The 27,548-nt window shown below is 38.5% G+C and overlaps 1 protein-coding gene across 3 annotated transcripts in view; it reads right to left on the bottom strand.

Moving 5' to 3' along the window:
- The window catches only part of LOC149827502 (alpha/beta-Hydrolases superfamily protein), a 37,524-nt gene extending 10,253 nt beyond the window's left edge, over positions 1-27,271 (bottom strand). The window contains exons 1-10 of one of the 3 annotated variants that reach the window (XM_090019402.1): positions 26,318-27,271; positions 23,090-23,366; positions 22,756-22,941; positions 18,960-19,115; positions 8,934-9,440; positions 5,871-8,333; positions 5,001-5,206; positions 4,745-4,900; positions 2,073-2,307; positions 1,083-1,393 (exon numbers count right to left, since the gene is read on the bottom strand). In XM_090019402.1, the coding sequence (XP_089875528.1) occupies positions 1,083-1,393; positions 2,073-2,307; positions 4,745-4,900; positions 5,001-5,206; positions 5,871-8,333; positions 8,934-9,440; positions 18,960-19,115; positions 22,756-22,941; positions 23,090-23,366; positions 26,318-27,096 (5,276 nt within the window). In that variant the 5' untranslated portion in view covers positions 27,097-27,271. Of the gene's footprint in view, positions 1-1,082; positions 1,394-2,072; positions 2,308-4,744; positions 4,901-5,000; positions 5,207-5,870; positions 8,334-8,933; positions 9,441-18,959; positions 19,116-22,755; positions 22,942-23,089; positions 23,367-26,317 lie in introns of those variants that run through there. The other 2 variants (XM_090019404.1, XM_090019403.1) reach the window with 2 other exon arrangements.
- Positions 27,272-27,548: the final 277 nt, after the last annotated feature.

Genomic DNA, 27,548 nt, shown 5'->3' with positions numbered 1-27,548 from the left:
GGTGTAAAAAGATGATCCCAAACCTGGGATTTTAGCTATCCGGGTCTTTTTTCCTTGCCCAAATTTGTTTATTTGGATCTGGGTTGGTGCAGTGCCCAACCCAAATCCATCCCACTGACAGCCCTAAATGCGCCCTACAGATTTCTGCCCATGGTGAGCCAAGAACTGGCAGGATGATGCTTTTTCCATTAGGAGTTTCTCTTATAGGTGACTGGGACTACTTGCCTCAATTTCCACCAATCATTCCCCCATTGACCAGCACCAGTTTGGAAGGAAATCGTTGTTAGTGCCATTCATAATGGACAATGCATCCAACATTTTCTGCAAAGTCAGTGCCAGAAAATGCTGGAAACCACAATATATCGCCTAACCAGTACACATAAATGGGTGAAAAATGCAGACCATGTGTGCGCGCACACACACACACAATATATATTGTGGTTTTGTACCATGATACCATACAGCGGTACACACTCTTGCTTGCATATATCTAGCCAGAAAATGGTAAATCTTACATACAGATGTATTTAGCATGATTTATTTACTAATTAGAAGGTTTTATCATGTTTAATACACCATAAGATTTCATTTTTGAGACAGCGAAAATCAATGGCTTACAATTCATGAAAATAAGGGTGGTTTAAAAATGGAATGAAACATCAAATTTGGGTCAGCTTTAACACACGAAAATAATATATACAATATGTTAAACATGATCCAATGATTAGATTTTGCTTTTGGAGTTTAGATCTTTGTAAAACAAATATGTACCGCCATAAGCACCCTATGTGTGTGTGTGATATGGACTCCAACATGCATAGAGTCTGTTTGACCAGTCGTATCTGACCTTCAACCTTGTCTAAAGATAGTAGCTAGGTAACACCTTCAATGTTCATGACAAATGATGTGATATCTGATACAAATCCTATCATTAAGAAATTGCTAAAAAAGAATGCAACTAAGTAAAAGGACATGATAGGATTAAACTCAAGGAGCACCTTAAATTGACAAATAAGCCAAATAAATTACCCTAATGTTTAGGATCCAAATAGAAGGAAATAGTGAGTGAAGAAGATCATTACCTCTGAAATAAAGCAAAACCAAGGCCAGAAATAACCATTGCTCTATGATGGCCAAGATCAAGAGCTATTTCTTCAGGCAACCAGGACCTGAAAATCAGTTCTTCCACCACAGCAACAATCACTGATGTAACAATACCACGTGCAGCAAGTATAAATAACCCTCCAAATGTTTTGAGATTCACAGCAATGCTTGTGGATGACAAAAAGAGTTGAGGCAAACAAAAGCTTGCATAACCAAGTAACGAGTTTAAGATATGTATCCCTATGACAAGCATGGCACCACCAGCAAAGCCCTTGAGCATATCATGAAGCTGCAAAAACAAAAATAGAGTTCAATTTAATGTCCAGCTATTTTTAGCATTTTCAGAAGTTGATTATTGAACAGATGCAACTAAACTCAAGGCTCAAGCCACCTTATAGCCATATGCACAAAGCATCGAGTCTAGGCCACAAGCCTATCAGCAAACTCTTCGTATGAATATCACCCTTTGAGTGACCATGCCAACTCAACACTAGGAATGGGCAAGAGGCTCATAGATATCAGATTCCTAGTGCAGCTCAGGTCAGGTTTGAAACAACACTTCATGCATGAACCCAAAAAGTTCAGGCCTCAACCAATCACAGTAACTGAAGAACCAGGTTCATGTACTTGCGAGGCTCAAACTGGCAAAAAGAAGAAATAAATACACATAACACCAATAAGCATTCCACCACAGCCTTTTGTCATCATCATCATAGGAATGAACTATTCTGAAACATCTCGGTCTCACCCACAATGTCAACTATCAAACATCACTAGCTTTACCACAGTTTCACATGGACGAGAAAATAAGTTGGCCAAAGAAAGTGCAACTCAAACACTACAAACATAAACATGATAGACCCGCAAATGATTGTATCAGTAAGTTGAAAAAATCATCTGTTTTCCAAATCCACTTGATAAGGGAAAAAAGACATTTCTATGATTCTTACTGCATATTTTGGTAGTACCTCTTTTCTGGAATGTAGCTCAAGCCCATACTCTGCAATTGGACTTTCATATCCTCGTATCCTCTTGCCCCAGATCATTACCAGGATCATGAGGGAAATGTACAGACCAATGATGCAACAATATTCAACAATTCCAGCTGAGCTATGTGCAGCCCACTTCTGCAGAAGTGTTGGTAGAAGTGGTATGACAACCGGTGACCAAAGAACCAGCACCATGCATACAGACGCAACTAGCCTATTGAAAAATAACCAACAAAATACAATCAGAAACTAGATCCCGTCATTCCTTATGATTCAGACAGCAATATATAGAAGCTGGAACAGTGAATAACATTTAGATTTGCAACACAGGGAGATAACTAAGTAGGCCTTTTAAAGTTTTAATTCAAGAAGAAAACTTGAAAAAATAAAGCAACATTTATGAAATACATTGCACATGCATATATATAGAGGGATTTGCTGGGATGCCAGCGTCCACTCGTGTCTGGCCCGGTAGGAGACAGGCTGGCCTGGGTTCCAATAAAACCAGCCTCACAGGCCGGGCTGCAGGCAACCTGACCCATTGTCCACCCTTAAACAGGAATATGAGGAAACACTAGAATGTTGAAGTACCTTAAAACAAAATGAGTTAAGATTGGCAAGACTGATGACATACATGCAGGCGTGTATGAGTGTGTATTTTTGTATGTACACATTAATTCCAAGTACAACATTTGATTAAAGTTTTGTGGATAAGTAGGCACCCATCCTAGAGTAACATCAACAATTTGTAAAAGTTAACTTGAACTGTAGTCTGCATTGCAAATACTTCTAACGTTAGGAAATGATCAGACAAATAAGAACTGTTTAAGAAGAACTCATACCTTGCAACAAGATTAACAATTGCACTCACATCCACAATCTTCTTCACACATAATAAATAATTGGAAAATGTTAAAGCCAGGAATAATATTTGGTCAAGAATTGGAGTTCTCCCAATCAAGCAGCAGCAATCACAGAATAACTTCGGTTGCAACTTATACAATGCTTAGGCATTTATTTTCCAATTCAGGCTGAGTACCATGCTGTTTTCAATAATTCTTTCTCATTAAATCAGGACAGAAATTTCTTTTTAAAAATAACATCATCTCACTTGAATATGTTTTCTGGATGATCTTGCAGACTACAGCAACATCCACCACCTTTTAACTGATGAATTCCACATACTAGTTTATATAATTCCTAGGATGATGTCAGCAATGGCATCAGCAGTAAGATACCAAAGAAGAAGAAGAATAGATCTGACAACAGGGAAACTTAGAGAAGAGAGGAGGGAAGAAACTGTAGAGCAGAAGTTGCTTTTGGTAAGAAAACAAAGAAATAAAATAAATAAGAAGGAAGATACTTAATAAATTGAGAAATGAAAGAAAACAATAAGTGGAGATCAATTGGTGAACAGTAAACAAACAAACAAAAATCAAGAGACATGAGGGAAAAGTGGATATTTTATAAACACAAAACTGAATATCAAAGATAGAAGCTTCACTAGGACCATAATGGATCATGTTATCTTATTTCATGGTCATTTCTACTTCAATTTTCTGATGAGTTCTTTCTTCCCATTATTAATTGTCTTGGCAAAACATCACTTTGTGTGTGTGCGCATGACTACAATCACATAAAAAAAATGAAATTTAGTTACCCTTCAGCTGACTGTCCTTAACAGCATGTGTGTGAGTGTCTGTATGTATGTGTGTGTGTGACTACAATCACATAGAAGACTGAATTTAGTTTACCCTTCGGCTGAGTGCCCTTGCCAGCATGTGGGAGGCTAGCAACTGGACTATATGTGAAAATGCTTAGAAGTACTCTGGAAGCAAGAACAGAATCTATAAGCAGACTGATTCCATTAAGTTCCAGAAAAAAAGTAGACTCAAACACAACCAAAACATTTGAAATCTAGTGCTACAGGGATCAGATGAAAAAGGTTTTCAGCACCCAGTATCAAAATTTTGCTAATAATGGACTCCTCGTATTCTAAAGATTCTAAACAATTGTCTTTCTAAATCAAATTTCATATCTTTTTTTCCCAGGTCACCAAAAAGTTCTCTTGAAGCAGCAAAAGCAATTTGTTCAAGGGCCATTGATATTTCAGTTTCAGCATTTGGAAAATATTAAAAAACTGTTTTCAAATTCTTCTTAAAGTCCTAAGGTTGTAAATGGCCATGACGTGGATATTCTTTGTTGAAAACAATATCTGCCTGTCATGACTTAACAAGACGTCCTTTCCACTTCAGAACCTGCAGCCCAGTTGGCAGAAAACAAAATCACTAAGAGGCAAGAAAGTACATGGTTGCAATTCTCGAAGACTCAAATTATATAACTGAACTACTTCAAACAGTCAAAACTAGACATGAAAAATAAAATAAAACACATTATATTTATGTAATAATATTTTTCAACATTATTATTCAAAGAATATAACAAGCACATTAGATATTCAAACATGGCATAATATCTCAATCAGGTGAGCAACTATTTGTGTTCCTGTTTCCTTGAAAGTGATGTTACCAGCCCCTGTCATTTTTGTTGTATAACCATTTTTCTCTAACCCCCAACAAAGAAACGTTGTTGTGCTTAATATAACAAAATATATGTAAAAAATGAACAAAAAAGTTGAGAATACATGTTACCTATGGACAAGTGGGCGTTCAGCTATGTGTAGAAAGGATATGAGACGGTCCGTCAAGCTCATTGCACCACGTATGCCACCCCAAAGAAGAGCAATTTTTCCAATCAATTTTAAAAAACCTCCTTTTTGTCCCAAATCTGTTAGGATGGCCACCAACCTGCTTATATATGTGAATTCATGAAAAGATAGCACATACAAAAAGTATATTCAGAACTTAAACCTACAAAGGAAGAGTTTAAAACCATATTTTTGCTGACCTGTCATGATCTACTTCCCCATCATCCTTGATAGGCACCACAGGACTAGCAATAGAGATTGCTTTCTCAGCTAGAGTACTCACGAGATTGTTCTTGCTTCCGCCCTGCACTCCATCCTCAAGCTTCTTGTCTTCCGTCAAATCTTTTACCATGGATATTCCAGAAGATGAAACATCAATTCCGTGTCTTTCAAGAGATTTCTTAGTCTGTGGTTGCAAATAATGTCAGTCCAAATTCATACACGTGCACAGGCACACTCATATGTATACAGGGGCACACACACACACATACACGGAGTTTAAGGCTGATGGGCAAACTCGGAGTAGATGGTTGCAGGAGCCCAGGTTGAGTAAAAAAAATCCTCTTTTTCTAATGATTGACAGTGATCAAAATGCTGAAAGTGCGCACACACAGTGTTTTTGATGGGGAACCTGGGGTAGAAAGTTTCAGTAGCCCAGGTTGAGTAAAAATGTATGCTTCTCTGATGAGTGACAGAATCATCAAAAAGCTGAATTGTCTAGTTGACCCGAATAAAGATTCAAGCAACTCATTTAATAAAAAATTTCCTGAACCAAGTAAACCATAGCAAGGCCCAGTCAGGTCTGTAAAAGTTCTCAATTCATAATGAAAGAAAAGTAGAACTTAGACCACTCATCTACAAGTTGCCTTGGTCATGCAATGTCAAATACAAACCTGACATGGAAATTTTCACAGTAAACGACCAATTTCACTCAATGACTTGGATTCAGTAAGTCAAACACAAGTTTGACTTTCACATACAATAATCCATACAAATGCCAATACCACAGAATAATACGTATGAAACGAAAGGAAAAAATAGTTTGACAAGCACCAACAAGTGTTTGTTACCTGATGATGTGCTAATATGGTAGTAGCACCCAGAGCAGCTGTCACTGCTCCTACCATTACGCTATCATCATTAAGATTGTTGGCAGCCATGTCCTTGTTCAGTGAATAATTTGCATCATTTTGAATTTTCGTACTAGCAAGATGACCCAGCTTCAAGTTAGAATCATGTTGTTTGATGCTCTCTCTCTTCTCAATAACAGCTTGATGACTGGTGTCTTTCCTCCCACTGTCATCAGGCCCACTGTCCATATGAAAGAATTGTCCAAGAGAAGCTAAGCTGGAACCCACAATGACACCAATTGGTAGAATCTTCTGCAAATGTGATGTACTCTTAGAAGCCACTGAAATGGCAATTATAATATTTTCCCCTCTGAGTGTTCCAAGCTTTGTGGAAGCATTGTCTTTGGGCTGTAATGACCAGGTTCGATTTTGTAAAACATCATGTTTTGCTACAAGTGAAACTGCACTGGCAAGATGCTCAATTTCATGCCTAATGCCTGGCTCAATTCCATCCTTATCAAGAATTCCAAGCTTGCGAACAACTTCAACCTCAATGGAATCTAGTACAATACTCTTTGCCATGCATGCCAACTCCTCTACCTCATCATTACTTGGTTTACTTTCTTCTCCACAATTGTCTGCATTACTAATATGTTCTGATGTCTGAGGTTCAGGTTCTGTATCAAGTATTGCATACGCCGGCTCAATAATTTTCTCTACATCAATATCAGGTACTTGTAAAAAATTTTGCCCACCACTTGCTCTATTGCCTTTATCTAGAAGATAATCATTATCCTCTAGATTAGCAAAAAGCTTCCATTGGCCTTCATCTGGAAAATATTCAAGTAAAAGGTCATTAGTGGAAGTCAAATCTAAAGTTCTATTTAACGGTGATCTGGCAGAGTGGGACCAATTGGCAGATGAATCACCAAATGGGCTTACAATTATATGTAATGGAAATTTGTTTCCGCTTCCGTGTTTGCTGTGTTTCCTAATAAAAACTCCATAATCACTTAACCCATTCTTCCAGCCATTACTTTCCTCCCCTTCAGCATAAACAGCACCAATACCAGCCAGATCCTCCAGTTTATTGAAACCAACACTCGTATTTTCTTGAGGCTCACAGTTTTCCTTATTCAAAGATAAATTAAGACTGTCAGTGACCCCAGATCGGCAACTTGCATCCTCTCCAAACATGGAGCCTTCCGCTTGCCTGGAATTTGACAACATATTTACTTGATGATCTGATTGTGTGACATCTAAGCTATATGACACATTATCACCATTTTCCTTATCAAGTTTATCACTGCTTGAGTTATGAACAGAGAGAACTCCAGACTCCTGATGTTCATTTTCTTTTTCTCCATCACTGTTTTCATGATTATCCTTCTCCAACTGCTCAATTACATTTTCAATGACTTCAAAGACACTGTTAACTGCCATTTGGGTGGAATCATCGAAACCAGTCAAGGCATCCAATGCTTGACAAACACTACTAATTGAGGGAGGATCAGGAGGGGGTAAAACAGATGGAAGTGGATCTTGAGCTTTCTTTGAAGAACTTTGTTTATTCTCATCTACTGAATCCTGCATATGTTTATAAGTATTCTTCTCAATGCTATTTAATTCCTCATTTGCCACCTCAACCCTGATTGATGAATTATGCTTATCTTTGTAAGTTGGACTCCTAGTCTCTGTCTCAGCATCCTTTTTCATACCATCATCCCCAAGATTATCCCCTCCTGTTACAGTGTCATGTGAATTCCCTCTGTGAAGCACATCATCGGCCCTAGGAACATTTTTTTCTTCAGATCCTTTTTGAAAGTTTTCTTCATTGATTGTTTCTTTACCACTATCACCATTTGCAGAAGCATGAACAACCTTTTCTTCCAGTAAGTCATTGCCATCAGAATTTTGCAATGAACCAGCAGGATTATTTGTCTCAGAGGTAATTAAGCTATTCCCTGACAAAACCTCAGGTTTAGAACCTGAAGACTCATTTTCCTGCAATCTAGAGGAGAGAATCTCTGAAGACACTGACCTCATGACTGAATCATCTCCACCAACAGAGTTGTCATCAATCGCACTGGGCAATCTGTCACTGGGTACAGTTTTAAAATGATCAGCTTTTGACCCCAGCTTGTTTTCTCCTGAATCATATTTATGCAAGGAGGACTTGTCTTCAGTATCAACAAGATTATTTATGCTCTCACGAGATTGGTTAGTAGCCGATTCTCCATCTTTGTTCGAAATCCCTTCAAAATTTTCTGTAATTTTTGACTTCACTTCAACTGGTAGGCTAGGTACCCATCCAAGATTAATGAGTTCTGTAATATTTAATTTTGTTCCTTGTGTTTGTGCTAGCTCAGAAACAGCAGCTGTTAGTTTCCCATGAACATTTTCCGGAACAGCCTCCTGGAAAGCTTTCAACAATGTTTCTCCTCGTCCTACTGCAGCCAAAACCTAAAGAGAACATGTACATTAGTTTATCCCATAGATTTCGAGAAACCCAAGGGGCTACAAATCAAAGAATTAATTTTTTTTTGTTGAAGTGCTTCATCATGAAAACATTATGTAGACCAGTTTGGAGACCAGCAAATCAACCATAGATACATGCAATGGCAGTCATCTGATGTATATGCAGTTAGGCTTCAAAATATCATAGTTTTCAAGGGAAAACGAAAGTAAAATTTACTGTGATAAGCATATATGAGATCATTTTTCATATTTACATTTTGTATGACACAGCACTTATTGCTTCTTGTAAAAGCACTCCAGTTATGAACAAAATTGTGAATTTTGTTTCATATTGCATTAAAAAACAATGACATGTAACAAAGACAATTCATAACCTTGAGGAAAAGTAAAAGAAGTGCTAGGCACCACCACAACATTACAAACAATTTCCACTTGGTAGATCTATGAAATCAACACTCATAACAGTGAATTGGATGTTCTTTTTTTATGCATCTAAATCTAATCAAAGTATCCCATATGAATTTGCAGGAAGTTTTACTAATATAAATTAGCAACAGGAAGAATGCAAACAAACAAAAAGAACACCTTCTTTTTCTGCTCATCTCCCAATGTACCAGGCATGGCAACATCAAGCATCTTCATCACAATCTCTGCTGTTTGTAATACTTGACTTGTTTCAGTGTCACCAGGACCATCATCAGGTCTCTTTTCATCTGAGTTGTCATCAACAAACTCAGCCTGCTGGAGTACATGATCAACCCCAACCTGTTGAGGTTCTATTCTTCCAGAGCTGGTCCTTCCCAGTAAATCAGTTCCTGACTGTAGATGAATTTCAGTTTTATTTCTAAACCTGTAATTTCTTTCTTCAGTCTTGAGATAATTCAATTGCCCATTGACAGTATTGACTTTATAATTCAAAGAGGATTGCATATCATCGGTGGAGCTGCTGCTTCCTTTCCTCATTAAAATATTTTCACCTGAAGTTCTTTCATTAATCAACATCAAACCTTTTGAAGGATTAAGAACAATATCTGCTTCCTTTACTAGAGGATGACGCCCCTTCAAAAGTGCAAGTTCTACAGCTGATAACCACTGCCACAGATAACAAATGCACAAAAGGTCATGGCCATTCATGGAGGATAATTTCATTATAAAGGTTTAAAGCATTGCTGAGAAAAAAGTTTAGTTTAAACTTTAAACAGAAAAACAGAAGAGACAAGTGTTGGCTGCCATAGACAAGACCTTGTAGATTAAACACTTAATGAAAGCACTTTTGTGCCATTAAACATGTGAAACATAGAGAAAATATTGTCCCATATAACCCTCACACATTTTTGTCACACAAATTCACGAACAACAAGACCTTGTAGATTAAACACTTAATGAAAGCACTTTTGTGCCATTAAACATGTGAAACATAGAGAAAATATTGTCCCATATAACCCTCACACATTTTTTGTTAAATTATATACCTAATCATTCAAATGTAATATATATATTTTATATATATAAGGTAATACATATACATATATTAATATATATGTATCTACTTTTTATATATATAAAATATATATTTCTGTTTTGTTTAGCCGTAGGGGTAGAATAGTCTTTTCCTCCATTTTACGCACATTCATTTTACGAATGTGATTGTAATTTGTTTTTTATTTTTATTTTTCTTTATTTTTTATTTTTCTTTTTGTAAAGTACCAAAAGGTACCTTGGGGGGCCCACTAGCATAGACGTTGGGCCCTCTCCAACGGTCACATTTGTGACCGTTGGAGGGGCTCCAACGTCTATGAGTGGAGCCCCTCCAAGGCTCCTCTTGTGTTGTTATAAATAGGGGTTTCACCCCCTTGTATTTTTCATGGCTTTGAGTCAAAGCCCAAGTTCTCAATAAATCGATTCCATTGTTTTTATGCCTTTGTGCATTTGTGAGTTATTTGTGGGTTGTGCTTTTTGTGCACAAGTGTTCTTATTGTGCTTTCGTGGTGGGTTTAATATCAAGAATATTAAGGTCTTGATATTAGTATCTTATTGGAGATACTTTCACATTTTTTGTCACACAAATTCACGAACATCATCAACAGTAACCCCTCTCTACATGAGGGACAATCAGTTGATAGGAATATCGTCTCTGTTTAGAAATTCATTAAATGTTTGACAGCAGCAGATGACGACCGTCTGCATCAGAGTTAGTGAAATGGGAAGCAGCTCAGTTTCCTAACTGCCAAAGAAAATTTTACTAAGAGAAGATCTAAAGTTTCATAACTTAAAAAGTGAACAAACAGAATGAACTGCAAAATGACAGTGTTAATAAGATGTTTCCAAGGTGCACTCATAAGACACAGAAGCAGCTTTCCATTTCAACCACCAAATCACCAACCTCATAAGCCAAAGCCATAACTCACTAATCAACAATACCACCTACCTCCATGGACCTCAAGGTACAAAAACAGGCATACAGCAGGGTCAGTCTACCTGCCAAATGCAGAACCCTGATGATTCTATGTTACAAACGTCAGAAAAGAACTCACTGACTCACCACAAACATTTCTAGGATGAGTCCTAGCAATCCTAATTTTCATTAAATGATAAAACACCGTCAACTACATTGACAATTTGACATATATCTTCTAGAAATTGATAATCCATTAACAGAAGGGTAAATGGCCTGAACTCAAAGAACAAAAACAAAGTTCCACCAAATTTGCAAACGACTCATGCTTTTTCTTCATGATAAATAGACAAAATCTTAAGTATCAGCAACGTGAACAGCATGCAGGCTTGTGCAAATGATCTACTGATACATCTTATGTACCACTTAAGAAATGGTAAACTAAAATACAACCTAATAAATAATTTACTGAGACATATTAGTTCTTGCCATGAAGTATCCAGAGTCCACATCCTAGCCACCCTACCATCATCTAGCTACACTAAGAGAGCAGCGTTCCCCTGATCCTTTGGTCTCTAAAAGCCACTCTTGAGCAGCAGCTGCAAATTGTCGCCCCATGTAAGACTCATGTTTTTTTAAGGTGTTTTGGATCCAGGTTGGATCCGACCGGATAAGGGTCGACCCCCCCCCCCCCCATGTTCTATTTAAACCCCCCACAGGGGGGTTTTCTTTTGTAAAAAACCCGAAGCCCACCCCTGCTCGACCCCAAACCCTCTTGTCTCTCGTCTCTCTCCTGTTTGCGCCGGAGCCTCCTCCTCACATCGAAGACCTCTCTCCTCTACCCCCCCCCCCCTCGTCTTCTTCTCCCTCTAGACGACGCACGGAGGTCTGCTCCCCCCCTCAGGTATGCCCCCTCTTTCTCTTGTCTCTCTATTGCCGGCAGGAGGGCGCCACCTTCCGCCCTCCTGCCTCTCTTTCTCTCGTCTCTCTGTTGTCGGCAGGAGGGCACTGCCCTCCTACCCCTCTTTCTCTCATCTCTTAGGTCTCTCTCTCCCTGTTTTCGGCAGAGAGGAGGGTGCCACCGTCGATCCATCACCGGATGCCAGCAAACAAGAGGTGGGCAACAACCCCGCCCCTCCTCCACCTCTCTTCTCTGCACTCTGTTGGACGAAGAGAGAGGCCAGCTCCGCTCCTCTCGCTTTTTCTTCGTTTGCCCCCTGATCAGACAGGAGGGACGAGCCATCAAGCCGCCTCCCTTTGCTTCCTCTCTTGCCCAGGAACCGCGCCTAGCGCGGTTGGGTTTCAACCAAGCCTGACACGACTTCTTCCTCCTTTGCCAGGAACCGAGACTGGCTCAGTTGGGTTCCAACCTACGACAGAGTCCCAACCACGCTGGGTAGGCCCGACCAAGTTGAGCTCGGTCAATATCAAGCCTAGCTCGGTTCCCTCCGTTGAATGACCAAGCCTAGGCTCGGTCCTGTTTTGTTTGGGGGCCAGACCTGGCTCGGCGTAATGGTCGAGCCCTCTATCCTTGCCTCCCTGCACATTTGGCTGGAAGACAGGCGCAACCGCGCCTATCCCTTCATTTTCCCCCCCTTTGCCGAAGGACCGAGCAAGGCTTGGTCATATCACAAGGTTGGGACCAGGACGGGCTCGGCCTGACCACCGAGCCCACCCCCTCCCGTTGGTTGCTTAGCCTGCTGAACTAAGCTTAGCTAGAATCGAGCTCAGCTCGGTCTCCGCTTTCAGACCGAGTCGGCTCAGTTAGCAAACAGAGCCTGACTCAGTCGAGTTTTACCCCCCCCCCCCCCACCTCTAGTACCGAGCCTGGCTCGAGCTGGGTTCGGGTTTGACCCCTGCGACACAATCATCGTCATGATAAGGTTTTAATACAATCATATATTCAGCACAACGTAATCTTTTTAGCGCTCCACGCTGGCACAACGAATGCAACACGCTTACCAAGGCACGAGCCTTTAAAAACCTACGCTCGAAATCGTCAGCGAGTCTGCCCATCTCTGAGAAAAAGAAAAGTTGCATACGAGGACAAATGACAAAATACTTCTAACTTATACGTATACACACACACACACACACACACATATATATATATATATATACGCTTTTAACTCAAAGACACAGTTTTGCATATTCTTGTCCATTTAAAATTATGTCATTTACTTTGTTGTCGCGCCGTTATGTGCGCGTGCTACTGCTTACGCAATTTATTTAGTCGATGTATGGTTTCATATACAGTGCACTGCTTATGCAATTTATTTAGCCGATGTAAGATTTTGTATACCGTGCACTGCTTACGCAATTTATTTAGCCGATGTACGGTTTCGTACATTGTGCATTGCTTACGTAATTTATTTAGCCGATGTATGATTTCATACATCGTGCATTGTTTACGCAATTTATTTAGCCGATGTATGGTTTTGTACATCGTGCCTTGCTTTATGTTATTTACTTTGTCGCCGCGTTGAAATGTGCACAAATTTACGCTTTACTATATATGTATTTTATATACACATATATAAGGTACGCGTACTCCTGCCTGCTTAAGATTATGCGTACATTTAAACATGCAGATTTGTGCATTCTGGCCAAATCTCAATTTTTAAAAGGTTTTCACATGTGAGATGTCAAAGTTCGTATTATTCGTTGTCTCGAAAAGCAAAACAAGTATTTTGCATTTGCGTATTCGCAATTGAGTCCTTCCCTCAAACCTGCATAACGGAAAGGCTTTGACTACGTAGCCCTAAGTGGTACGTACATTCGGTCCCTCGTTTTGGTATCTGAAATGACTCGGATATTCCTGGCCTAAAGCACGGGACTTTGAAATTTTTAAATGATATTAGGGTTTCTTTCTGAGAAACTGATATCCCTCTCATCGTAGTGGTACTATCAGACATGTACGACATGTTAGTACTACGATGATTGGATGAGAGGTTTATGGTAACCTCATAGCGAAAAAATGCACGATGATTAAAGAAAAATCACATAAATGGCGATGATCGCCTTCACAGGCAAGATGCTCGATTTGTTTTGAAAGACTAGAGCATGTAGAATGGGTCGTCAGTTAAAATAGAACCTGACATACTCATTCGTCTTTTTTGTTCCATCAAGAGAAATGATGAGATGGTACAAAAACTCAGATGAACAGGTTGTTAACAACTACGCTCCTCGAGTAGCAATGACTCGGTGTTCCCGATCATCGGAGTCAAGGGACTGGGCTATCAAAAATTATCCTAGATGATAGGTCCCAATGACTTTTGTAGAAGTATGGATGCATCCCCTTGAACAAGTAGCCTATGAAAAATTCTCTCTCGGTCATTGATCGTTCTCTTAGGAGCGGACTCAGCTAGTTATCTGGAGTATCAAAATACATAAAATAACAAACTCCCGGGCAGTCTCAGTTGTTTCTACGTTTTTCCTGTGTGTACCCTCAGGACAGGTAATTATCGAAACAAGATTATCATGCTCATTTTACTTATTTTGAACTGTACATCACGAAAGGAACAACACATATGTTAGTTTTGTTCTGAATTTTGATATCTATGCACCTACCAAATTTTTATAAATTTGACCCGTTTCATGGGATACAAGTGATGATTAGGTCGGTATGGCACGCGATGACATGATGATATCAAGATCCCACTCTTTTTCTGACGTTTCGTTCCTTAGCATGTTTTGTAATTTTGCATATGGGTTTTCTTTGAAAATTCTTCTTTTGTATAAACTTTAAATTATCAAAAACCTTGTTTTAAATCTACGTGGTTTCAATGCTTATATAGAGATACAAATCTATTGCGTAAAGTAAGGTTTACTCGTAATGCGCCCAAGGTCCGTTGACTTGTTATTTCAAGCACCATTTTTTTTCCGTTGCCCTGAAAAAAAAAAGATTGAATATAAAGCTTTCAAATTTTTCCTAAAAAGTTAGGAGTTCGGGATTTTGGGGTGTTACACCCCACCTCTTATCTCCCACCAGTGGTTGATCTAGCAATTAATATCTACTTGGACCAAGGAAAATGAAAGTATAGATTATGTAGCAATCTCTTCATGCTGCAGCATGTCTGTTAAGAAAAGGTGAAAAAAATTAGGGTATGCAACAGGCTTCCCAGCCATCCTACACAGACCAGGCTGCCTGACCCAATGCCCATCACTAAAAATGGTGAGCAATAGGATCGACTGGTCAAGCCCATAATAATGCATGGGCCAACAGGCAATTTGACCTGTGGCCTTATCAAACCCAGGCCACAAAATGGTCAGGACATGAGAAAGCCAGCCTGGCCATACAATGAGATTCAAAACCTGGCCCCTAATCAACCCAGATGGGCCTGGATGCCCAAACCTTATTTCAAAAATGGCCACTCTCCACACCTCATTGAAACAAGAAATTCAAACAAACTAACCATCAGGATTCAATGCAATGGCATTCAAAATAGATTCACCTCATTGAACGGAATTCGTTAACAGGTTGCAGAATTATTTATCAGAATTTTCACCATGGTGCACACAAACTATTCAGAAGATAGAAAGGTGAGAAAGAAAGCAAGTCAAAATTGAGGAACAGCACACAACCACCCCCCTCCCCCAGTAGACACAGAGAAAGTGCGTCGGCTAGGTCTTGATGGATGTTACCAAAGTTCAGTAAAACTTTTGTCCCTAACAAATTTGTCATGACCAAGGTAATTTTGTAAAATTATAAAGAATATACATTAAAAAGTCATTTGCATTTCCAATGTACAACCACGGTATTTCAAAATTTGTATAGGGGTGGAAAAGTGTCGAACTTGCTTTTTTTTTTATGATCAAGCTGGGGGATTAAGTGTTAAGATTAATGTAATATATGTATATATATACGTATATATATATATTGTTTAATATATATATATATAATATATATGGGAGAAGTCAAACTAGCTTTGACTTACTCCCAATGGGTAGAAGTTTAGAACTCTAGCCGTTGGGAGATATCTCACTCATTTGAGGCCTTTCCTCCTCTTTTCTTCTCTATAAATATGGGAGGGTGTGTACCTTTGTAGAGTGAGAGAGTGATGGGCAGTATTAGAGTTTTTCATTATTTTTCGTTGAGTGCATTGTAATGAGGCTTGAATGTAATTTTGTTTTTGTATTTCTTTTAATGTTCATTATGAATAAAATTATCCTTTTACATTTTGATGTGTCTTTCAATTCTTAAGTTTTGTATAATGTTTTTGAGTTTTGGAGATCATCTTGGAGTGCATTGAAATCTGCACCATTTCGTGACATGGTATCAGAGCGAGGCATTGGTCTTGAAAAGGATTTGTATTGGTAAATGAAATGGATTCAAAGGTTTTGCATTTCAGTATGTATCTTTGGCCTCTTGTCTTTTATATGTATGGTAAGTTTTAAAAGGAAGTTATGTTAAAAATAAATATTTTTTGTGATGTGAAAAATTGTGATGCTTTGATATGTCTTAGACTATGAATATGTGGTGTAAAACTATATTTTGCATATGCTTCTATAAACTCATTTCATTTGATCAAAAATATTTATTTTTGTATTGTTCCTTATTGTGTATCCTCTTGTGAGATTTGTGATTGTGTTCGTTTAAAATACCTCTTTTTTTCCCCTTTGTGGGTATTGTGAGTGTGTTCCTTAGAGAACACCTTTGCAATTATCCACTCAAGTTGAATATGTGGCTTCTTATAATATTATGAGTTTTGGAAAAATACTAAAAATTATATTTCTTGACATATATATGGACTATCGTTGAAATTTTATGATGTGATCAAGCATAATCCTTTATCGTGATCTATTTTTAATGAGTTTTTTTTAATGTGTTATTTCATATATATTTGAGCAATATTACTCTATTAAGTAAAGATTATTTTCAAATGACACGTGTTGAATTAAGATTTTCTTCTTTTTTTTTTGCCTTAATTATTAAAAGGCATAAACTTGACTTGTTATCATATAAAATGTGTTTATCTTTTGAGGTTTCTCTTTTGTGTATTGATATTCTTGGGAATCTCCAATTTGATTGTCTTCAATTGCTTTTGAGCTCTCTTAAATAAAGCTTTTCTATTTTTTACTTGTTGTATTGCCTTTTTTTAAGGTTTGGCTATTGTCTTATTGTGGACTTTCTGTTTGTATTTTACTTGTGTCATCGTCATGTCCATTATTGGACTTGATTAATGCTTATTGCATTTTTAGATTATATTTCTGCATACTTCATTACTTCGCTTTATAATAGACTTATGATCTAGCTCTAACTTCTTAAGTCATATGTGTTTTATCTCTTTAATGAGATTTATTGATCCTTTGTATAAAATTTGCTTAGTGCACTTGGTTCTCATTGACAGACTTATGATCTTTTGCGAGATTCTCAAACTTCATAATTCCACCACCTCTAATGAAGAGTACTTATATTGGGTATGACTCGTTATTTGCTTATTCAAGATTATAAAAATTGTTATAAAATATCTTGTATTGCATATAATTGCATTAATTGACCTTGTTATGCATATGATTACACTATATTCACTCAAAATTTACATCTACTGTCATTATGATTTGATTTGATACTTTATTTCTCAAATCGGTTCTTATATATGAACTCACTTATTTGAAAATTGGTTATTGCCTCATTATGGCACTTGTGTTGTCCACCACAGACTTTTATATGATGCATCATTCTTCTTAGTCTTGTTATTGTTGAATCAGAGATGTTTGTTGGGATGAGTTGTGTGCACCTCGTTTTATGTCATTTTAGATTGTCAACTTATAGTTTGACTCTAACTGACAGTTATGTGATCTCTGATTGTGGGTGTTTTGAATCACACATTTGTTTTTTGCCAGTGTTTTTATTATGGATGCTTATAATTATGTGTATCTGTGATGACTATATATTTTTTTGAAACCATGGCGTTTCAAAATATGTTTATAATTATTTTTTGATGGCATTAGTGTGTTTTCCATTACAAGCCTTATTACCTCGGGTGTCTTCTCCTTTTTTATGCCTCTTATCTAAGTGTCATTATATGTAGACAAGAGATGTTTATTCACACATTCATGTGTGATTTTAGCCCATTGTTGGCATTATACTCTTGTTATAGTTGCTGATACACTTGTTTTTCGAGTGTCATTATATGTAGACAAGGGATGTTTATTTATACCTTCGTGTGTGATTTTAGCCCATTGTTGGCATTATACTCTTGTTCTAGTCGTTGATACACTTGTTCCAAGTGTTATTATATGTAGACAAGAGATGTTTATTTGCACCTTCGTGTGTATTTTTTAGCCCTTTGTTGGCATTATGCTCCTTGTTCTAGTCGTTGATGCACTTGATATTGTGACTTCGATGGAGGATATCTATGACAAGACCAATACAAAAAATTATGTTTAACTCTCCCTATATTTCATGGTGGGATCCATAAACAAGGCACTTAATTTAACATCCTGGTGTAAAACTAACATCAAATAGAGATTGGAAGTCAATGCTTGGAATAACTTTACGGGCATTAAAAGGATAAATGGAGCAAAAGAAGCAAATAAACAATATAACATATTGTGGAAGAAAAATGGGAAAAAGTATCGAACAAAATTCTTCTATGCATGAGGAAATTTTCTGACCTATATATAGCATTATGAAGTTGAAATCACACTCAAAATATAGCTGCCTACAATATTCAATCTAGTCGATTTCCAATTACCATCACATCAGATGCTCAAAGTATCATCAGAGTCTCACTCAGGAAACATAAATCGTTGCAATATCATTTTTCTCAACTTGGATGGATTTTATATATATATAATTGACAGCCAACCCTTGCCAATGCACCAGCACCATCCATCATGGGTGATGGATGGCATGGATGCACTCCGCCCGTGTGTCACGCATGCAAAAAACAGAATTAGTGGTGGGTGATAACCGCCGCTAAAAGGCGTTTTAAGTTTTAACGCCTTTGACGCAAGCACTGTTGTAAGGTAGAGCTGTCGGCAGCTACTCCCTTCTCTCTCTCTCTCTCTCTCTCTCTCTCTCTCTCTCTCTCTCGATCGACACACACACACACACATACATATGTATGTATGTTTAAAATAAGATAAAGATACACTAGAAGCATTTAAAAAAAATCATGTCTTTATTAAACATCATGTCCAGAGTGAGCTTTAAAACTGAAATTGCATTAAGCTATAGAAATGAAAAATAAAGATGAAAAGCCCATTACATCAATTATAAGATTCTGACACCAGGACAATGTGGAAGGAGCCTCTTTCATCCTTGGATTTGATGATGCACAAGAACACAAAAGTAAGCTAGTATATGGATTTTCCGCAATAGCATTGCATGGAACAGAGAACAGTGGTGTGGTGCCTTCATCAGTCTGCTCAAATAAACAAAAAGCAGAATAAAGAATAAACTGGATAAAGCCCTAAAAATTTTACAAGTCAAGCATTAAAAGCATAAAAATGATATGGAAGTATACTAACATTAAGCTTGTGAAAAATGAGATGATTGTGTGCATTATGAATCATCTGAAAGAAATACCAACAAAGGAAATGCCAAAGCATTATAAACACAGAAAATGCCCAACAATTAACTGAATACAACCAAAAATCCAATAGAACATAAGCATAAGATACAGACCACTGCAGCAGTAGGAGAAACGCAGAGTAACACAACAAGCATTGTGATGTAACTCCACTTTGATTCAACTAACTGACACCATCCAACTTGTAGAATCATTGTAAAGGAACATATGAATTGAGTTTCAATGGTCAAGCACCAAAACATGCAACCTGTCATGGAGGCCCCAAAACACCCATTTCCAGATGTGACCAATCTCATCTTATTTTAGTCACTTATACGTTGTGGTAATTGAAAATATATCCTTATCATCCTCATCTTTCCTATCAGATGAATTTAAGAAAATTAGACAAAGAATGAGCCATAGTATAGAGGGATAACTGGACAAGATATGCAGGTACAGTGTGGGGGAGGTTGGCAATTCCCATACTAGAGTTTTGATGATGATGAGTATCAGAATTGTCTTAGAGCAGGTCAAAGGTGTTCAAGCAATCTTGAGTGTTCAGGGTTTTCTGGTAGCTCAAGCATCTGGAACATCCATTGGAGCCAATCCAGAAAGATATATACGGATTTTTTGGATGACCTACTGGTTCACCTAAATCAATGGAAAATGTGGGGCATAAACAAGTCAGAATGGCCAAAGTTAAATCAGAATTCTCTCCTGTCTTTATCTAATATGCTCCACAAATGCTTGAGAAGTTCTCTTTTCAGAAGGGGTGTAATGAGATTCTTGCACAAACTTATTAACGTAAAACACAAAATCATAGCATGGCCGAGTTAAGGGCAAGACACGATTTAAAGAAATTGTTGCATAGGAGCAGGAACTAGCTGAAACGCAACAAAACGGACACTCAGAACTCAATCCTGCTCCCTCCTCGTCCTTCCCTACTCGAAGAGGAGAGCAGAAGCTTGCAAAAGATCATAAACTGTTGCATTCACGACAAATTTAAAGTGGAAATCCAGATGGCACCTCTGTTTTTGGTGGAAACAAAGGCTAGGTTTTCTGGTTGGGGACTTCTTCCACCTCCCAGCTCCACAAAGGCATAGATCAAGTATAATCCAGTTCATGAGAATTGCAGGCAGGATGGTTGAAGGTGTTGAATTGTTGCCTGGCATTACTGAATACTTTCAGACATTATTCAGCTCAGGCACAGATGGTGGTGGGTTTATAAGCAGCAGTATTTCTAAAAAAAATGGAAGAAAACCAAGCTCTATTCAAGGCAGATTTCTGAGAACTGAAGGTGATGAGAACGCTATTTGGGATTTGGCCAAAGACAACTTTACCATTGATTTCTTTAGATGGATATGGCATGTTGTAGACGAGATCTTATGGACTTTCTGAGGAATTTTCATATGCCAGGCAATCTGCTAAATCCTGAAGGCATTCAGTAGGTTAAATCATTCCCAATATGCCAGATTTGGAGGACATTTTCAGATTCAGACTGACCTCCCTATTGCGCAGCATCAACAAATTAATAACTAAGATCTTAGCATCTAGACTAGGGGTGTCAACAGGTCAGGTTTACCCGGACCCGAACCAAACCAAACCCTATAGGGTCCGGGTAATGTGATAAATAAGAATACTCGATTAAGACCCGGGTCCAGACCCGAAGGTCCGATTAATACATGGACCCGGGGATAGTTTGTGAAATTTTATACCAGACCCGGACCCGACCCGAGTTCCGATTAAGACCTGCAATTTTTCAATGTAAAAATGCTAAAAAATATGGTTTTACCGGGTATGGTCCAGGTTTGGTTCATGTAGTTCTTATTGGATCCGGGTATGTTTTTCTTATGGTGGACCTGATACCATACCCAAAATTCTGGTCCAAGTCTGATTCAACCTGAGTCCGAACCAAACCCGACCCATTGACACCCCTAATTTAGACTAGGGTCAAACATACAAGAATTCATCTCACCTTGTCAATGTGTGTTCATAAGGAGATGGAAAATCCAAGAATGTGTAGTCATGACAAATGAAACAATATATTCGATAAATGCAGCAAGGATGCAGGCACTTCCCTTAAAAGTTGATCTCGTAAAGGCATGTTACTCAGTCTGTTGAGAGTTTCTATGTGAGTCTTTGTCAAGTAGGGGGTCTGGAATGAAGTGGACATCTTCGATTAAGGAACTTATAACCATTGCATCCATTTTTATATGACTAAATGGTAGTGATAAAGCCCCTTTTGGTACGGAAAGAGGCTTGCGACAAAGATGCCCACTATTGCCTATTTTATTCAACATAGCGATAGTCTAGTTTTAATTATGCAAAGGAGAGTAGAAGAGGGATTGGTTTCAAGTATACCTGTTAAGGGAAGTGACTAATTTCCATGCTACAATTTGCAGACAACATTTTGGCATTTGGTTCTCTGAAAGGAATTGCATGTCAAAAAATTGTTCCAACTTCCAAAGACTATAGTGACAAGGAGGCAATCCTAATCAAATATGTGGGATCATCCACCAATTCATTGCCTCTAAATCATGCTCAAGCCCTTCCTTAAAAGGTTTTAACTTAACTTCACAATCATGAAAGGTCTTTATCATAGGCAGGTTGCTTCTATCTCAACAAGCTTTTTCTCTTTTTAATTCATATTAGGTAGGTTGCATCACTCACCTTATTTCTCTCTGTCCAGTCTCCAAGAGTACCACATCAATTCTTTCACAAATTAAATAAATCCATCTTCATGCGAGAATGTTGGAACTTCACTCGCCAGGGGTTGCAGGAGAATGAAGTGATTCCATCATTCATTGGGCTAACTCAGAAGACGTAGGCAGCTTCAACCTAGGAGATTAAGATTTGACAGAATAAACCCAACTGCAAATGATTTTAGGTCATGAATGTGCAAGTGCAGTTAATTTTGAATTTTCATATGTTATGGCAAATTCCTCTCATCCATGAAACAGTTCGCCTTCATATCTACATTACGAAACACAAAAAAGGAACCTGCAAAAGAAAAATCAAAAAAGAAATCTATGGCTAAGAAATCATCTTTGAAAAAGAGGCATACTGGGCTACTGGTTGCTGTAACATAAAACCGGCTTCAACAACCAAGCTGTATCCAACCTTTTGTACTTACTGGCAGTTCAAAGCATTAGCTTTTATTCATGGATATGGGCAGCTTAGATGAAGACCATGTAAGACCATGGGTTATTTTTGCAGTAAGGCATTATAAGTCATAAAAAACCTGGCGTGTGATATAAATATGTTCATATGCATCACCAAACAAATAGAAAATAACAAATCATAACAATTGTGCAAAAGTAAACATAGATGCAGAATCATTTCAATGTGACAGCATGCGGCAGAGACAAGTTTCCTAACATACTGCTACAGAAAGTCCATCAACTGATTATTTTTCTCTTTATAAAATTAACTCCATCCACTGAATTCAAAAGAAGACAAGAAAACATGAAGGGATTGAGCTTAATTTGCATGCCTGTATGAAAAGCACAGGAATCTTCACATTCTCAACCAATTCTCTCGTACTCGACTTCCTGTAAAATTCTTCAACGCTATCAAATCCATAGGATACCATAGAGATTGCTTTGTCAAAATCACGCAAAGATGTTGCAGACAGACCTTCTACCACATCGAAACCCTTTTCTCTTCCTTGAAAGAGTTCCTGAGAGCAATATACAAGGTTCAGGTATCATTGAAAAAGAACAACAGGTTTAACAGTGAAGTTAATGTGCTAGCTCCAGACAACAGATATATGTTTCTCTTTGATCAGCACAAAAATAAAGCTGATGTATGTCGGTACAAGCACCAACCTTGTTAGCTCGTAGAATGACTTTCAATCCTTCTGTAAACTTTTGATCTGGAGTAATATGAGAAGGAGATGACCTAGTTGCTTCCTCTAGATCAAAAGGATTGTTAATGCATGCTACAGCTGAGAGCGGTGATCTCTCAGAAACTTCGCTAAGGTACTTAATCAGCATATTTGCTCCATATCCCCAGCCAACAGACAGCAATGTCGACCATGGCCTTGACTTGTTTATAAACTGTACAGCTGTGCATACATCATCGCTGTCAGCAGCTGTAAATAACCTACATAAAAAAGTAGTTAAGGAACTCCTACAATTGCAACTTCCTCAGTTTTTCGGAAGTAACAATGAGTCATAAAAAATGAAATGATTTAAAGTGGAATCTTATTCCTTACAATAGAACACATACTGGAAAATCTTAAGTACTCCATCAAAGTTAAGGATAGACAAATGAATTCATAGCACAACCTAAAATCAGGAAATTAAAAAACAAAAAGAAGAGAAAAAAATAAATAAGTTCTTTCAGTGATAAAATCAATAGTGTAAAAAGGTGTAAAATGCATTGGCATGATTCTTCCACAGACATTACAAATAGAAGCAAAAGAAACCAGCTGCATATAATAACAGTGGTGGAAAAACTAAGAATTTAATAATTAACTTCTAGCCTAGTTTCCCTAATTTTCTGACAGGTCTTTTCAGCATTAGTTAGAAACCTTATTCTAGTTGTGATACAAAATCTTTTCAAGAATAGTGTACCTTAGTAGGATGTCTTCATTAAATAAGCCATCTCTAACACCAACACAGAAGGGTATGACACAAGGTCACATCATTTATTGTAATGTTGATGCTGAAATGCTCACACTAGAATGCAGAACACAAAAGGTGTACCTGACATTTGGAATACTGAAGAATTGGCTTTCCGCTTTCCTAGCCTGATCATTTTCTGCCACATGGTTTCTCATCTACAGAGAGAACTCTTTTAAGCCAGAGTCGAGAGTTGCAAAAGAAAAAAGTGAACAAAATAAAAAGACAGGCCTGCCAGGAGGCCACATGAACAATGTTATCATTTACAATATCCATTTTTGGCATTTATCAATTGTGCACTCTTTTGTACTCAGCTTAGCGTATATAATACCAGGATCAAGCTGCACCAAGAGCATGAGCCGATCTCATACTATCTTGTGCAAGCTGGGGTAGGTTAACATGCTAATACCATGTATTAGTCATGGTGAGCTACATGTATGGCTGTGTTTAATGTGGGTATTTCTGTCTCTAGAGTAGGATCTTCAGCTCAAATTAAAGACATGGAACAAGAGCCGCCAAATGTAAATTAGAATAGGGTTAAATTTCAAAGTTAGAAGCTTCTGAGCAATTTGAGTCTGCAAAGCATTTGATTGAATCTTTTTAGCATTAGAATGTTTGACTTTTATTATATCATTGTAACCTTCACTGTGATGTGGAGGGTGTGTCATAAGCATATTTTGCATGGATAATCATGGTGTAGTCCATCCCATGGTTGCCAAACTAGGAAATGAAAGCGAGAAACGATACGGGAAGCGGAAGCGAGAAGCAAGGCATTTTAAAATTTATAGGAAGCGGGAAGTGAAGTATCAATTTGAACGTGAAATAGGAATAAAAAATGAAGCAATATGATAACTGAATAGGAATTGAACAAGAAGCAAATAAAAACTAAAATAAAATTGATTATTCTTATATTTCATGATTTTTTAGTAAAAGAGTTAATTTTTTGTTAAATTCTAACGATGATGGTTACCGATTTAGAGAAAGTACATGGGAAGTGAGTGGAAGCATGAGAGGAAATATATGAAAAACATGAAAAGAAACGTGAGAAAAGCATATAGGAAGCATGGACCATGCATGTGGAAAGCATAGAAGAAGCATGGGGGAATCGAGATTCCCATGAAGTTTCGGAAGAGAGGAGTATCGCGCTTCCGAAGCGAGTTTTTGGGAAGTGTGTTTCCCACCTACCTAAGAAGCTTCCGGTAACTCTGGTCCATCCCCCAACCACCACAACCCCCACCCCCTCTCTTCCTTCTTTATCAAGGATCACAGCCCTACATTCCGCCTACCTTATCCATATGGACTAAGCTCTCCTTGTGAGTTTCATCGAGCAACAAGGGAGAAGAACTATACAGGCCTCCATCCCATTGGTCTCAACAATCGAGATAAACGTTGGTTGTAGCACTTCCTTCGCAAGCTTACCAAGCCTTAAAATACTACATGTTGAGCCCATGCTCCAGCTCAAGTGATAAAACAGGCTCAAGTTGAACTTTTTTATTACATGTAAGAGGTTTAATGGAGATTTTGTGAAGCCAAGCCAAAACATGAAAGCAGACCTGTTCGGAACCTTATTTAATTAGAATCATCCCTTGGTGGTCTGCTATGGGGATGAACCTCATTTTGGAGTATCCCATTTTTTCTGTGTAGCCTTTTTCCCAGTAGTCCCTTCTGGAGATGAAGTACAAAACCTAGGTATGAGACCAAATATCAGGTAGCTAATATGTAGACCAAAAGAAGCCCTAGGATAGGAGAAGTTAAGGTGCTGCTTAAGGTTAGGCCCTTAAACCCATAGGTTCATAACGAATGATAATGATGACAATGAAGCAGAAAGTGGTGAGGATGAGGGTGATGATGCTGATGATGATAATGCCGTGGTCACTGGGGATTATGATGATAAATTGACACTGTTGCAATACCTTCAATAAGGCCTCCAATTTGAATCCCTTTCCACTTGCTTATCATGATAGTGATGGAGAAAAAGATGAACACGAAGATGCTTTTCATTTATTCAGCGAGAGAATGATTGTTGACTATGTTTTAACCAAGTAGGCTCTAACGATTGAGTTAATATGGAACTAGTCTGGCATAAGCATCACGCAAACAATGTCTTTGACTTCAAAACACAGTGAGATTGTTCTACTATACACTGCACTGCGAATAGATGGTTCGTTTTCATTGGATTTTGGCTCTCTTTCGTGTATACAAGCATCAGTTTGAAACAGCAATACACATTGCTCACTGACAAAAAATAAGTAAATAACAATAGTGGTAACAATCGCATTTCAACACAGTATAAGAAGACCATAAATGAAAAACAATTCAGAACAGCCAATATCAATTCCCCAACTAACTGCACATGTCAGTAAAGTATTTCATTCGGGAAATAGACAAAATTAAAAAAAGAGGGAGAGATCAATCGTCACAAACTCCTACCGTGCAGTGGTCACTGGCGAACCAGCGCAACCTCTCGGATTCATCACGACCGGAAAGATCCCATGTCGGATCGATTCTTTCACAAAATCACAAGCCCATTTGTCCGAGCTCCCGTCTGTCGTCCCTGGAACAACCAACACCGTTGTATCCATCCCTCTCTCCTTCCTCAACTCCAAGTCCGCCGGCCAATCCAATGAGATTACTCCGCCGTCAGGAGTGCTTAAACAAAGCCTCTGATACGAAACCTCTAGACCAGAACTCACCAGTTCACCCAATTCTAATTCTTCCCCAGGAATCCTCCCATCCACCTTAACAAAATGACTCCCTTCCTTCAACAACTTCTCATTCAACTCCCCCAAACCATTCCCATCCGCGAACGAAATCGACGGGCAGCGGAGCATCACGAAGCGGTTGAACGGTGTCGGGCTCGTGATAAGAATCCACTCCCCGGGGCCAGGGACCTCCTTCTCCCCCCGCCGCGAAAGATACAGAGTTGCGCCGGACATAAGCCCTAGGATCGGAGCGATCAAAACGACTGAATCCATCGAAATGCGCGAAACTGCGGAGAGCAACGAGTCCGAGAGCACTCCGTGTGCGAACTTCGAGATCGATTCCTCGATATTGGGCTGCCGGGTGAAGGCGAGGATTTTCGTGCGGGTTATCGGGCGACGGCGTTTCCAAGAGAGCGAATTGTCGGGAAGGAATCTTCTGTGACCGAATTTCTGGTGAGGAGGGGATTGAAACAAGGGTTTCTGAACGAGATTGGCGTACGTCGCCATGGTTGAGAGCTCGAAACAAGCCCCGAATTTAGGATTTCGGATTGGAAGGAGAAAAAATACAGTTTTCCATTGTATCTGAGAGAGTGGAATTAGGGTTTCTTCGTCGTCTTCTCCTCCTCCTCTTCCTTCTTCTTCTTCCTGATAGTTCAGACTTCAGAAGGCTTTCATCCAAGAGTGAGCCAACTGTCTGGATGGAAGCGAGCGGCGGAAACGGATCGGTTAGGATCCAGTTCATACTCAATGAATCCGAACCCGAATTTATAAGACCGAAACCTAACCTGCATCAGAAACAGATTCGATGAAGTAGGTTTGAATTTGGACCAAAAAATTCAAGGATTAGCACAATTTTTTTTGTCACCTATATTGCAAATCCAGAAAAATAATAAAAAAGAACAAATGGCGTGTTAGCTTTTCAACACCACCAAAATCACCTTGATGAGCGCTTTGAGGGA

This window comes from Nuphar pumila, chromosome 10, assembly GCF_984573655.1.
Source record: "Nuphar pumila chromosome 10, dmNupPumi1.hap1.1, whole genome shotgun sequence".
NCBI classification, from domain to species: Eukaryota; Viridiplantae; Streptophyta; class Magnoliopsida; order Nymphaeales; family Nymphaeaceae; genus Nuphar; species Nuphar pumila.
The sequence above is the reverse complement of the archived record's forward strand: the minus strand, read 5'-3'. Positions and strand labels throughout refer to the sequence as shown.